The sequence below is a fragment of the Oryza glaberrima genome, chromosome 3 (assembly GCF_000147395.1).
Source record: "Oryza glaberrima chromosome 3, OglaRS2, whole genome shotgun sequence".
NCBI classification, from domain to species: Eukaryota; Viridiplantae; Streptophyta; class Magnoliopsida; order Poales; family Poaceae; genus Oryza; species Oryza glaberrima.
In genome coordinates, this window is record NC_068328.1 from 8,849,385 (window position 1) to 8,861,730 (window position 12,346).

General features: G+C 42.8%; 2 protein-coding genes across 2 annotated transcripts; both read right to left on the reverse strand.

The window, feature by feature from the left end:
- On the reverse strand, window positions 1–2,784 carry LOC127766502 (heat shock cognate 70 kDa protein-like). Its single transcript, XM_052291556.1, has 2 exons — window positions 2,320–2,784; window positions 1–1,822 (listed from the first exon to the last, which is right to left on the reverse strand). The coding sequence occupies exons 1-2, from the start codon at window positions 2,540–2,542 to the stop codon at window positions 363–365; spliced, it is 1,683 nt and encodes a 560-aa protein (XP_052147516.1). The 5' UTR covers window positions 2,543–2,784; the 3' UTR covers window positions 1–362.
- A 213-nt stretch (window positions 2,785–2,997) lies between these two features.
- Window positions 2,998–7,927, reverse strand: LOC127766503 (beta-glucuronosyltransferase GlcAT14B-like). The gene is made up of 4 exons (XM_052291557.1): window positions 7,065–7,927; window positions 5,236–5,311; window positions 5,040–5,155; window positions 2,998–3,614 (listed from the first exon to the last, which is right to left on the reverse strand). Exons 1-4 carry the CDS (start codon window positions 7,570–7,572, stop codon window positions 3,100–3,102), a joined length of 1,215 nt encoding a protein of 404 aa, XP_052147517.1. The 5' UTR covers window positions 7,573–7,927; the 3' UTR covers window positions 2,998–3,099.
- Between the last annotated feature and the right edge of the window lie 4,419 nt (window positions 7,928–12,346).

Here is a 12,346-nt window from a genome sequence, read left to right on the forward strand (position 1 = left end):
TATAAAAGGTGGTTTGCGGCTTTTTGCGGTATACTGTAATTTTGTTGGATGTCTCTGCCTGCTGCATTAATTTGTATTACTTCTTGTGAATAAGCTTCGATCCCAGTTCTAGCCTGATTCCCGTGTTACCTTCTTCAGCTTGATATTCCATAATTTTGTTATGTTGGTACAACTCCATCTACAATTCTGCAATATTGAAAACAAATACTCCCTAATTTGGAAAATGCAAGGCATTCAATAATTTGCTCCCACCATATCACCAACTAAACCATGGTTCCAACTTCCAGCATAAACAAAGCATATGCTAGGGCCATACATATGCCCATGCATGATCAGAAGACGCAGAAGAAATATAGTTCTCTTTAGGGTGTCACATAGCCTTCAGCTTTCTTCATCTCCTCCTCATCCTCGGCCTTGTACTTCTCGGCCTTCTTCACCATCCTCTCGATCTCCTCCTTGCTCAGCCTCCCCTTGTCGCTGGTGATGGTGATGCTGTTGCTGCGTCCCGTCGTCTTGTCCTTCGCCGTCACCTTCAGGACGCAGTTCGCGTCGATGTCGTAGGTGATCTTGATCTTGGGAACGCCCCTCGGCGCCGGCGGGATGCCGGTGAGCTCGAACTTGCCGAGAAGGTTGTTGTCCTTGGTTCTTTCGCCTTCTCCCTCGTACACCTTGATGAGGGCGGTGGTCTGGTTGTCGGAGCATGTCGTGAAGTTGTCCCTCTTCCTGACGGGGATGGTGGTATTCCTCGGGATCAGCACGGTCATGAAGACACCTCGCGTCTCCACCCCGAGAGACAGCGGCGTGACGTCGAGCAGGAGCACGTCGCGCAGCTCATCCACGTCGGCGTCGCCGGTGATGATGGCGGCCAGGACGGCGGCGCCGTGCGCGACGGCCTCGTCGGGGTTGACGCTCGTGCAGAGCGCCTTGCCGTGGAACAAGTCCTGGAGCAGGCTCCGCACCTTGGGGATGCGGGTGGAGCCACCGACGAGCACGACGTCGTCGACGCTGCTCTTGTCCACGTCGGCGTCGCTGAGGCACTTGTCGACGGTGTCCATGCACCGGCGGAAGAGGTCCATGTTGAGCTCCTCGAACTTGGCGCGGCTGACGGTCGCGTAGAAGTCCACGCCGCCGTGGAGCGAGTCGATCTCGACGGTGGTCTGCGCCGTGGAGGACAGCATCCTCTTCGCCTTCTCGCACGCCGTCCTCAGCCGCCGGAGCGCCCTCTGGTCGCCCCTGATCTCCGGCCTCTTGTACTTCCTCAGGAACTCCCGAACCAGGTGCTTCACCATCCTGCCGTTGAAATCCTCGCCGCCGAGGTGGGTGTCGCCGGCGGTGGCCTTGACCTCGAAGATGCCCATGTCGATGTCCACCCCGGGGTCGATGTTGAGGACGGACACGTCCAGGGTGCCGCCGCCGAGGTCAAATATCAGCACTCTCTTCTTCTTGTCGCTGCTGCCGACCACCTTGCCGAGGCCGTAGGCGACGGCGGCGGCGGTGGGCTCGTTGATGATGCGCAGGACGTCGAGGCCGGCGATGGCGCCGACGTCCATGGTGGCCTGGCGCTGGGAGTCGTTGAAGTAGACCGGCACGGTGATCACTGCCTTCTCGACCGTCTTGTCGAGGTAGGCCTCGGCGGTCTCCTTCATCTTGAAGAGCACCATGGCGGAGATCTCCTCGGCGGAGAACTCCTTCTCCTCGCCCCTGTACTGCACCACGATCATCGGCCGGTCGTCCTTGCCGGAGGCGACCTTGAAAGGCCATAGCTTGATATCTCCCTGCACGGACACGTCGCTGAATCGCCGGCCGATCAATCGCTTCGCATCTACAAGAAATCAATCGATTCAAAAACACAACATTTTTACAAAAATCAGTGTGAAATAGAAGATTGTAAAACACGTGAAAAATACATGATCAGTTGTTTAAATAGAAAAAAAAACACAAAAATCGAACAAAAGAAATAGACTCATTTTTTTTAAGGATGGAGCTCTCGCTAATTTTCTTCTAAAACATCAATAACTTTATCCATTGTATAGGAATTCAAAGAATCAATATAATTTCAAAAATTTTATAGGACTTTTTTTTATATATAGGAATTAGTCTAAACTTTTCTATGTTCTACAAATTGAGGCCTTGTTTTGTTCCAAAGTTTTTTCTTCAAACTTCCAACTTTTCCGTCACATCGTTTCAATTTCAACCAAACTTTCAATTTTGGTGTGAACTAAATACAGTAGTGCTAAACAAGTACAAGTTACAGTAGTTACTAGCGTTTGGTACTGGGATGGATGGCATTATGGCAAATAAGGGAGTTCTAGTTCTCACCGAAGATGGTGTTGAGGGGATTCATGGCGGCCTGGTTCGAGGCGGCGTCGCCGATGAGGCGCCAGGTGTCGGTGAAGGCGACGCAGGACGGCGTGGTGAGGTTGCCCTGGTCGTTGGGGATCACCTCCACGCGGCCGCGCCGCCACACGGCCACGCACGAGTACGTCGTCCCGAGGTCGATGCCGACCGCCGGCCCGTCATCGTCGCACGGCAGAAACCCCATCTTCTCCGCATGGACGACGATCGGAGGCAGAGAAGGAAGCTAGGGAGAGAGAACTGAGAAGTTGCTTGGGTGATCGCTGATCAGTGCAGGGGATAGTGCCGCATTTATACACGTACATGCAGCTTTAATCAGAGGAAGGCGGGAAGCCATTTTGCTAGCATACACAGTGTGAACTGCAATTGGGAGGTGAAGCGAACATTGGCGTTCTACGTGGCTCTGCAATTAAAAGGATTCATGAAATCAACAGTCAGTACTCGGTAGGCGTTCCTTTTTTTTTACCCTTTTTTTTACACGAAAAATTCAGCCGCAAGCCCATAACTCGGCCTGACTCCACTGTAACTGGGGTACCTGATTCCATGGCACATTGTGTAAATGTATGATTTCAGTAACTTTACTTGACCTTCCAGTTGCAAATGTACAACGACACGCTGTGTCACTGTGTGCCTACAGCCGCAACAATGAGAAACCATCTCCACCTCCGGTCACACTTTTGCCTCTGAACACTATCAAAATTCTACAACTGGCTACAAGGCTACATGTAATGTAACAAGAATGTGTTATATACACTGTTTAGACCTGAAATTATCAGGTTCCAAAAGTTTCAACAGCAATTTCTCTAACTTTGCCGAACTTTTCGTCGGCCTCAGAACAAAAGACCTTCCGAAGAAGGAACATGGATCTTTGTCATTTACCGAGCTACCTAAGCACCATCCACCAGGTGTGAAGCGTTCAGGTGCTCTCCTCAACAGCTTGGTGTCGATCATATCCAGGACTGGATTGTCATTGGCAAAGGAGTGTGCAAATGGTGCACCGCTGCTTGCGATTGCGTCAAAATGCTCGGTTGTCAGGTTAACAGGTAATGTTCGTGGAGGGTTGTCCCATGCCATGAATCGGAGATCATTATTAACGGTAGTGTTCTGATAGTACTTTGAGTTGCAGATCACCGTGTGGAAGTAGCCCTCCGAGGATGCCAAGAAGTTGGCAAAATACATGAGTAGAGTGCGAGGAAGGTTGTCCCATCCCAATAAGCAAAATTCCAGGAATGATCGGCTAAGTATTACCCATGAAGAGCCTGCGTCAGGAGAAACATTACAGGTTAGAGCTCAACTCTACAGATGATAAAATTGCCCATTGACTGTGCTGAGTGGACTGTGAATTAAGCAATAATCCAACAGAATGTTGATAGTCAAAATACAGGCATCTGTATATAATGCAGATGTCACCCAAATGTGCAACTGCGATGATAGCTATTCAAATGGTAAAGAAATGGGATGCATTATGGTCCTATCCCATATATATCTGAGGTAGACAGAATAATCAATCTAGTAGAGCCAGAATTCCGTATGCTGCTTGTCTCAAAGGCTGACCAAGAATGCATTGTGTCCTGTTAGTTCAGTTGTCGAGGAATTCTCTATTTAGGTCTCTGTATGATCATATTTTTGAAATAGTTTGCACAATCACCCCTTTTACAAGTCTTCTATGGCCTTGTTTGGATCCGGAGGGCTATTAAATAGCACTCCGGAATCTTGCTATTTAGGAGTATTAAACGTAGATTACTGACAAAACCCATTCCATAACCCCTAGGCTATTTTGCGAGATGAATCTAACAAGGTATATTAATCCATGATTTGCTACAGTGATGCTACAGTAATCAGACGCTAATCATGGATTAATATACATCATTAGATTCGTCTCGCAAAATAGCTTAGGGGTTATAGAATCGGTTTTGTCGATAATCTACGTTTAATACTTCTAAATAGCAAGATTTCGGAGGGCTATTTAATAGCTCGGAGGATCCAAACAAGGGCTATGTCCGGCACTCTGACATAAAAGTACCACCAATTATGCAAAAAACTACTTTACCTTCATGAATGAGGGTGTGTTTAGTTCTTCGGGTGTAAAGTTTTTAAGTATACGGACACACATTTGAAGTATTAAACGTAGACTAATAACAAAACAAATTACAGATTCAGCATGTAAACTGCGAGACGATTTTATTAAGCCTAATTAATCCGTCATTAGCAAAAGTTTACTGTAGCATCACATTGTCAAATCATGGCGTAATTAGGCTCAAAAGATTCGTCTCGCAATTTACATGCAAACTGTGCAATTGGTGTTTTTTTTCCCACATTTAATGCCCCATGCATGTGTCCAAACATTTGATGTGACGTTTTTGGCCAAATTTTTTTGGGATCTAAACAAAGCCCGAGCTTGCTGGTTATACAACCTCTAGATGTAATTTTATGATTGAAATGTGATACATAATATATCATCTATAAAGTGCACAAAAAAAATGTGCATCAAAAGGCAGCTAACATTGAAATTGTTATTTCTAATATACACCATAAAAATATGGAAGAATCTATCAGTACTGTGCTCAAAAAGATTATATTTTGAAAAGAGGGAACATATCAACATAGACAACAGTAAAGTGTTGCAGATAACTAGTACAGAATATATGAAATTTCCTAAGTAGAAAACAAGGATGAGGCATTACCTACAAATATTTTGAAAGCTGAAGGCAAGCTCCTTTTCTCCTTTGTTGTCACAACCTCAGTTTTATTTGAGATCTGCAATGCTGGATCTACAATAATTGGTCTCGCCCTTTGGTACCTGCACATGCAACCAGAAACAATCATAATGAAGAACATATCAGAAAGGTTCAGAAACACATGGCAGAAAAGTGTTCTTACTCCCTCCAACCAATATTGCTTGTGTGCTCAATAAAATTCAGATCTCTTGGGAGATATGAGAAGATGTGAAGGATGTCTGTCAAGTATCAGGGCAAGAACATAGATATCAGTTCGGAAAGTTAGAATGCCTACTATTATGGTACAGCATTCATAAAACAATCAGCATAAAGCTAGGAACGACTACTAACTTTTTTTAGTCCAAAACAACATACTCAACAAAGGATGAAGTAAGCGATTAATCTCATTAGTGCAGAAACATCTCAAGTGATCGAATGCTATGAGTGAACTAATCCGTTTGTAACTGCTAATGTTTGCAGAGCTTCAACAGGCTGTTTCCATGTCTAATGTATTCTTTTAAACAAGGTTGAAGGAAGGAGTTTTTTTGGAGCATTCAAGTGGCACTTGATGCCAGGGTCCATTTTGCATGATACCTACTGTCATTTAGGCAGCACCCAACAGTGGCAGAGGCATTGTCTAAGTCTATCCTCCTTGATCTTAAATGCAGCCAGGGCTAAGAGAAGTACAGAGATTGAGCATATCACTGGCAGCGCAATACTGTTTGGTCATCCATTTCAACAATATAAAGACTACAAGCTGTAGAGTAGCTGTATGAAGAAAAATAGCATAACTTCAAGATTGAAGCTAATTGGTGCGGTAGCTCCACCAACTATCGATGGTAACACATTTTGGAATTTTCTTTAGGCCTGAGCTCCAGGTAGCTGCCAGGAATTGAGAGATCATTAAATGGAGAATGAAGGATCACACATGGAAGGTAGTGTGGTGGCATTGTTGTCAAAAAGAGCTGCTAATCGATCACCATATGAAGTTACTTATCTACTGATCTATTTGATGCAGCTTTTAAGTGCCTTTGCAAGTTGAAGAAGTGTGACAGCAAGTGGGTAATGTGGATCGCGAAAGTGTTGATTATGGTGATGAGGGCTGAATTTGAACCTCTGTTGCTTATCGGTTTTTTTTTTCTTCCTTCTTTTTGGTTTGCTTGCATTTTGTGCATTGGAGCTTCGGATACTAGCAAATAGTGATCCAGGCTGACTATATTATTTTTGTCCAATCCAATCCAAACTAGGGTTAATAGAAATTATATATATGCGTTAGTTTAGAACCTTCAATACACAAATGGGAAAATAGCAGTGTATTAACCAACGAAAGTTGGTTGTAAGGACTATAGCAATTGAAGACCTGACAATACGGTGACAGATTGCTCTATCAGATCTGTAATCTGCAATCTGATGAATTCCATAACCCAAAGCTCCAACATGAGCAAAAACTGCACATAATCTACCCAAAATACCACACTGAAGTGCTTCAGCAATACAATTTTTTAGCTGAGTATGCAACAAAACATACCACAAATGAAACTAAAATGTACAGTTGATTCGCCATCATAGCATCTATAAGCACTTATCAATATCAGGCTCAGTCAAATGATACTCTGAAAATGGAAGGAAGTTAAACAGGTCATATATTTACTCTACTTTTAGAGTAGCTACACTCCCATCTTATTTCACACTAAGACGCACACTATGATACTAGGGTTAATTGGTTAATTACGAGAGGAGGAGCAATATGTGCTCACACTAAGACACACACTATGTGCTCATATGATACTACTATTATACTAAGACAAAATGGGAGTACTATTTGTCAATAGTGGATGTCATATGGTTAATTACGAGAGGAGGAGCAATATGTGCTCATATGAAAACGTAAAGGCATTTAAATCAAGCGAAAACACTAGTAGTATCATTGGGAGGGAGGGGAGGGGGGCAATCCATTAGTATCCATCCATCTTGAAGGAGCTAAGAGCTTACCATCCTGAGGCATGAGCGGGTAATCGGAGGCGCTGAGATTGATGAACCAGCTCCACCCATCGAACTCCCGGAGCATCACGGCGGCGGCGTGGAGCGTCGCGGCGAGCTCGGTGGGCCCGCGCCGCGAGACCGGTCCCCACTCCCCCGCCGCGGCGACCCGCACGTTGCCGTACCGCCGGGGCGCCTCCTCGCCGCGCACGAACGCCTCGAGATCCGCGCGCTCCTCCTCCCCGGCGACCCCGACGAGGTAGAAGTTCCAGGGGTGGTACAGCGCCCGCAGCATCCGCCGGATCCGCGGGCCGTCCCCGGCGCCGCCGGATACGAGGTACGCCAGCCTCGGCGGCAGCTGGTGCGGCGCCGCCCCGCGCCGCGGCGGCACCAGCGGCCGCGCCGCCCCGAGCGCGGCGTAGAGGATGGGCACCGATAGGAGCGGGAGCGCCAGCAGCAGCGCCCGGAGCCACCTCAGCCGGCGGTTCCCCTGCGGCTGCGGCTGCGGCTGCTTCCTCATGTCCGTCCTGCTTCCGCCGCCCCGCGCGCGTCGGCGAGGGAGCCGCTAGAGCATCACCGGCATTCGTTCGCGGCGGCTCGCCGGAGCCGTACGAGCTACTAGTAGTAACGCCTAAAATACGAATTTAATCGGGGTAAAAAAAAGATCTGGAGGGGTCGGCTCGGTTGCTGGGATGGTGGAGACGAGACGAAAGCGTGTGAGATAAAAGGCGAGAGGCTGGGCTGCGGCTGCGGCTGCCGCTGCCGCTGCCGCTGCAGCGCGGCGTCTCCTGCAAGCAAAGCCGTACCGTACCGTGTGTGTCCTGGTTTTTGCAGTTGCGGCCGCGAGTACTAGCGCTCCCGGTACTGTAACAGAAGTCTGTGCTAGTAGAGCTAGAGCCCTTGGTATTTATCAACGTGATTAACAAAAGTGTCAACAAGTTTTTGCTGATAAATACTATTGTCCCTGCGTAGATAACAATGTGGTTAGTTTTTAACACACGATACCAACTTAGACACTCACAAGGTGCTCATACTTATCCTTACGAACGCACACACATACACCCTATCTATATAAACACATTTAAACACATTCAAAAGATTATATCGATATATTCTGATATTAATAAAGTCATTGTGGACGTCTCCCTATCGATGATATATCGTCTACCATTAAAAGTATAATTAACCATAAATTTAAGTTTACAATCCTAATCTGAGTGGGCGTGTTCATCACAAGTGATCTAATCGGTGAAGTTAACATTTACTTTACAGTAATAATATAGGGCCTCATCTTTTCGCTGTTTATCAGCCAAAATTTAAATTTTCAACATTAATTTTGAAGCTAATTCTAAGGTTTTTTTATCGAAGTTTTTTTTTTCTGTTTTTGCTTTTAGATCGCTAAGAACACGTATATAAAAATATTTTGTTCACAAATTATTTTTCATTTACATAATGTTTCGTCTATTTCACGAATAAGCGAAAAGATGGCTCCAATAGATAATGTTTGTAGTTAATTGTACTAGCACGTAATCGCTGACCGATGCGACGGTGATGGAGAGGTCCAGGTACTAATGAACAAACCTCCTTGTAGAAAAATGTGGTGACAATCAACAACAGCAAGCGGCTACACCTTTCTGAACGAACGGATTAAATTGTTTATGCTTCGTCGGCGCTAATTATTGGGATTGTCAGCTGTCAAGAAAGGTGCTTAATGCCCATCGTCAGCGACTTGCATGCGTGAGAATGGCGCTCATTGATGTTAGCGACCAGCTACAGCGACGACGTCCAAACCACGCGGTAATTTCAATATTTCATATGCGTTTTGTAAAGATTTCCGTAATAATAATCGACTCAATGGGAACAAATAGCCCTGTGGGGTCTACTCTAGATGGTAACTTAAACCATCGAGCTGACAGTATTTTTTTTAGATAAAGCAGGTGGACTGTGGACATGAACCCGTGACAAAAAGATACGTTCCGTACGAGCAAAAACTGTGTTGAGGTCAAATGGATGGCAGACTGCTAGTGGAACAGGGCTTTATGCCCATTTTCTTCTGTTTTAATCTTTTGATATTTCATTGAAAATAGTACTCCATTTCAAAGGAGCCAATGTTTTGAACATTGTATAGGAGTACTGGATCAATTTTATTCTTCTATAAAGAATTGCAGGAACTCCCTGCATGTTTCCTCGGAAAAAAAACATTGTATAGGAGAAATGTGCATAGTTTTCTACGTGCACATTTCTCGAACTGTATAAAAGTTGCTTTAAAAATTACTACTATATTAACCCATGGCTTTGTTTAATATTCCCTCCGTACTCATCAAGGAAGTCGTTTAGGATAATCTTTAAGTCAAACCTTGGAAATATAAATCATGAATAACTCTCAAGTTGTTGAGTTTGAAAATATAAAAATTATATGTAGATTTGTGTTGAAAAATACTTTCATAAAAGTATACATATATCACTTTTTAATAAATATTTTTATAGAAACATGAAGTCAAAGTTGTGTTTTAAAGACTGTGTCGCTGTCCAAAACGAGACTTCCTTTACGAGTACGGAGGAAGTAATATAGAAGTTACATAGAAGTTTAATAATATAGCCAACTTTTGGCTTCAAAAATTAAAACATCATCTATAATCAACCTAATAGTCCACTCATACAATAATTAGTTATAGATATATATTACATCATTAATACCTAACCACCCATCTCTTTCATATACTCCTCCGTCAAAAAAAAAACTCAACCTAAGGTTGATTTTTCTTTTTTGGACGGAGGGAGTAGTTTGTTGAAGACTTTGCTGCAGTTAGTTACAAATCTGTAGCCATCATTTCTTATATTTCTTCCACATAAGTACAAATATAATATGATAACATATATAACTCGTTTATTATCTTATTGTACTTGCTCTTAAGAGGCATATGTTGACCAATGTTCTTATTGCGATTGCTTTTGCGGGCAGGGGTGGATCCAACGTGGGTGCAGGGGGGATTCCCCCTACACCCACAAGACTCATGGATACTCCCGGAGCACCCCTTTAATTTTTTGACCATGAATGATAAACTAAAGGTCCCTAAATGGCTGGAGGTTGAATAAACTGTGTAATTGAGCCCCCCCTAATTTTTTTTGTTCCTGGATCCGCCCCTGTTTGCGGGGTCATTCAAACGCATTGAGAAGTGTGTTTCCAACAAAGGCTTTACGAAGTATTTTTTAGGCACGACTTCTCTTTCGATATAACATACCATAACTCTGTAAGACCATTTTGGGTTATAATGCTCTAATTTTCTCCGATCCTTTTACTTCGTTTATTACATCAATACGATCTCTAAAGCATATATTTGGTCATTGTTATTTTAAATATTATTAAAAATATAATTGTATGGTGGAGTAGTATTTTTTATGATAAGTCATGTAACATCATTTTATTATATAACACCTTCCTATCTCTTCCACGTAGAAATAAAAATGGTTCGGAAAGTTTCAACCAAAAGGGTCCATTGATTTTATTTTTTTTTTGCAATTTTTGAAAATGGAAATGAATTTGATTTTTGTTTTCTTGAAAATAAATATGAATACGGTGAGCGTACTATCGCTCGAAAACCAAAATCGGTCATAAACTTTGCAGAAATAAAATTAGATTTTTTCCTCAGAATAAAAAATGAATTACTTCTCATATACAACTGATTTGCTACAGTCTTCTCTACTCTGGATGTTCATATTTGTACCGAGTATTAAATTAGTTAGTTGAATGGGGATATTTTTTTAATCCGGTGCATTAGATTTGTTTTTCTATTGCCTAATGACATTTTTTTTGTTTTATTACGTATGCCATGCGAATACAATTTTTGCCTAATATAGTTCTCCTGAGAAATAAAGTGTGAAACTAATTGTATTATTATTAATTGATAAAAAAATAGAAATATCAATTTTACTGTTTTAGAAAAAATAATGAGATGTATCTATTTGTTGATTTTAGAAGCTTAGTTGGAGTTTTTTCATATTCTAATAAATATTCGTTGCCGTATTCGATTCGCTCTGTAAACGTATTCAATGATATTCGATTACATTTTCGTACCTAGGTTCCTTATTTTGATTCATATTCTAAAAAGAAATATGAAAATAGAAATTATAGAGCTAGGTGCAAGCCTGTATCTGTTTTCTAATCGTTTTCATCCATACTTCCACGTATTTCTGATTTAGGATTTTAAGGCGAGGTGCAAGCCTCTATTCAAGACCAGAGTTATAAGAGCAGGTACAATAGCAGGCTATAAGCCAGCTGCAAACATATTTTAAGGAGATAAATAAGGAAAGAAAAGAGCAACGGGCTACAGATTTGTAGCCAGCTGTAGCACGGACTTCAAGACGTAGTGTGTGTATGACAGGTAGGACCAGATATTAATAGTGTAGTATTTAACTATTGTATGGATGAGCTATTAGATTGGCTATATATGAATTGGAGTTAGTAGTTGGCTATACTATTAAACTTGCTCTTAGTAATCAACTCTGTTGGGGCATGACTGAAAACTGTCATGAAAGTAAGTGACCTGGTTATCCTTCTTGATGCACCGCATAAAGCTTTTCACCTAACCTATCAGAAGTGCAATTTTTCCACTCCTATTACTTTTTGAGACAAGGCAATTGAGTGGTTCCAACAAAAAAGATTCTGGCGGCAGCACAAGGTGTCGTAGCAAGATGCTAGAGCACAGCAATGCCCAGCATGAAGAAGAGAAATGATTTGGCCCATGATGGTATATGCTAGCACCAAGATAAAGGTTGTTAGCCTTTTGATCTTTTGTCTTCAATTATTGGAGCCCACATCATTCTTTGTCCAGTCCAGATTATAGTTAATATACTAGTATTTAGTATCAGATAATTATTATCTTATGAACTACGAGTAACATGCGAAAATTACTATCGGCACACCAACCACAATATTGAATTGAAAACTTTATCTGTTCTTCCTCTCTGTTGTGCTTCTGTCATGTCGTGTATGAATCGGATTAGGGTCACTGCTGTCCTGTGCTAATTAATTTGGGCTCTGCTCATACAAAGCTGGAAGCGTGGAGGGACAGAAATGCCGTGCACTACTCTATAATTTATGCTGTCTACTGTTATCAGTACAACAGGTAGATGGGTACTGTAATAAATCTTTGCCTGAATTCTTCTATGCAGAGTTTTGTTCTGGGGACAATGCTCTTCATATGTTTACTCATATGAGATATTCAGAATGAGAAAACATGATCAGATGAACAATGTAGTATGCAGTCTCAGTAGAAACAATGCAGGCAAGAATA

Coding starts and splice junctions, on each gene's coding strand:
- LOC127766502 (XM_052291556.1), bottom strand. CDS start 2,542: ATGGGGTTTCTGCCGTGCGACGATGACGGGCCGGCGGTCGGCATCGAC. Junction 1,823..2,319: donor TCCCCTCAACACCATCTTCG/GTGAGAACTAGA, acceptor GATTTCTTGTAG/ATGCGAAGCGATTGATCGGC.
- LOC127766503 (XM_052291557.1), bottom strand. CDS start 7,572: ATGAGGAAGCAGCCGCAGCCGCAGCCGCAGGGGAACCGCCGGCTGAGG. Junction 5,156..5,235: donor AGCAATATTGGTTGGAGGGA/GTAAGAACACTT, acceptor TTGCATGTGCAG/GTACCAAAGGGCGAGACCAA. Junction 3,615..5,039: donor AGCTTTCAAAATATTTGTAG/GTAATGCCTCAT, acceptor CTCCTGACGCAG/GCTCTTCATGGGTAATACTT.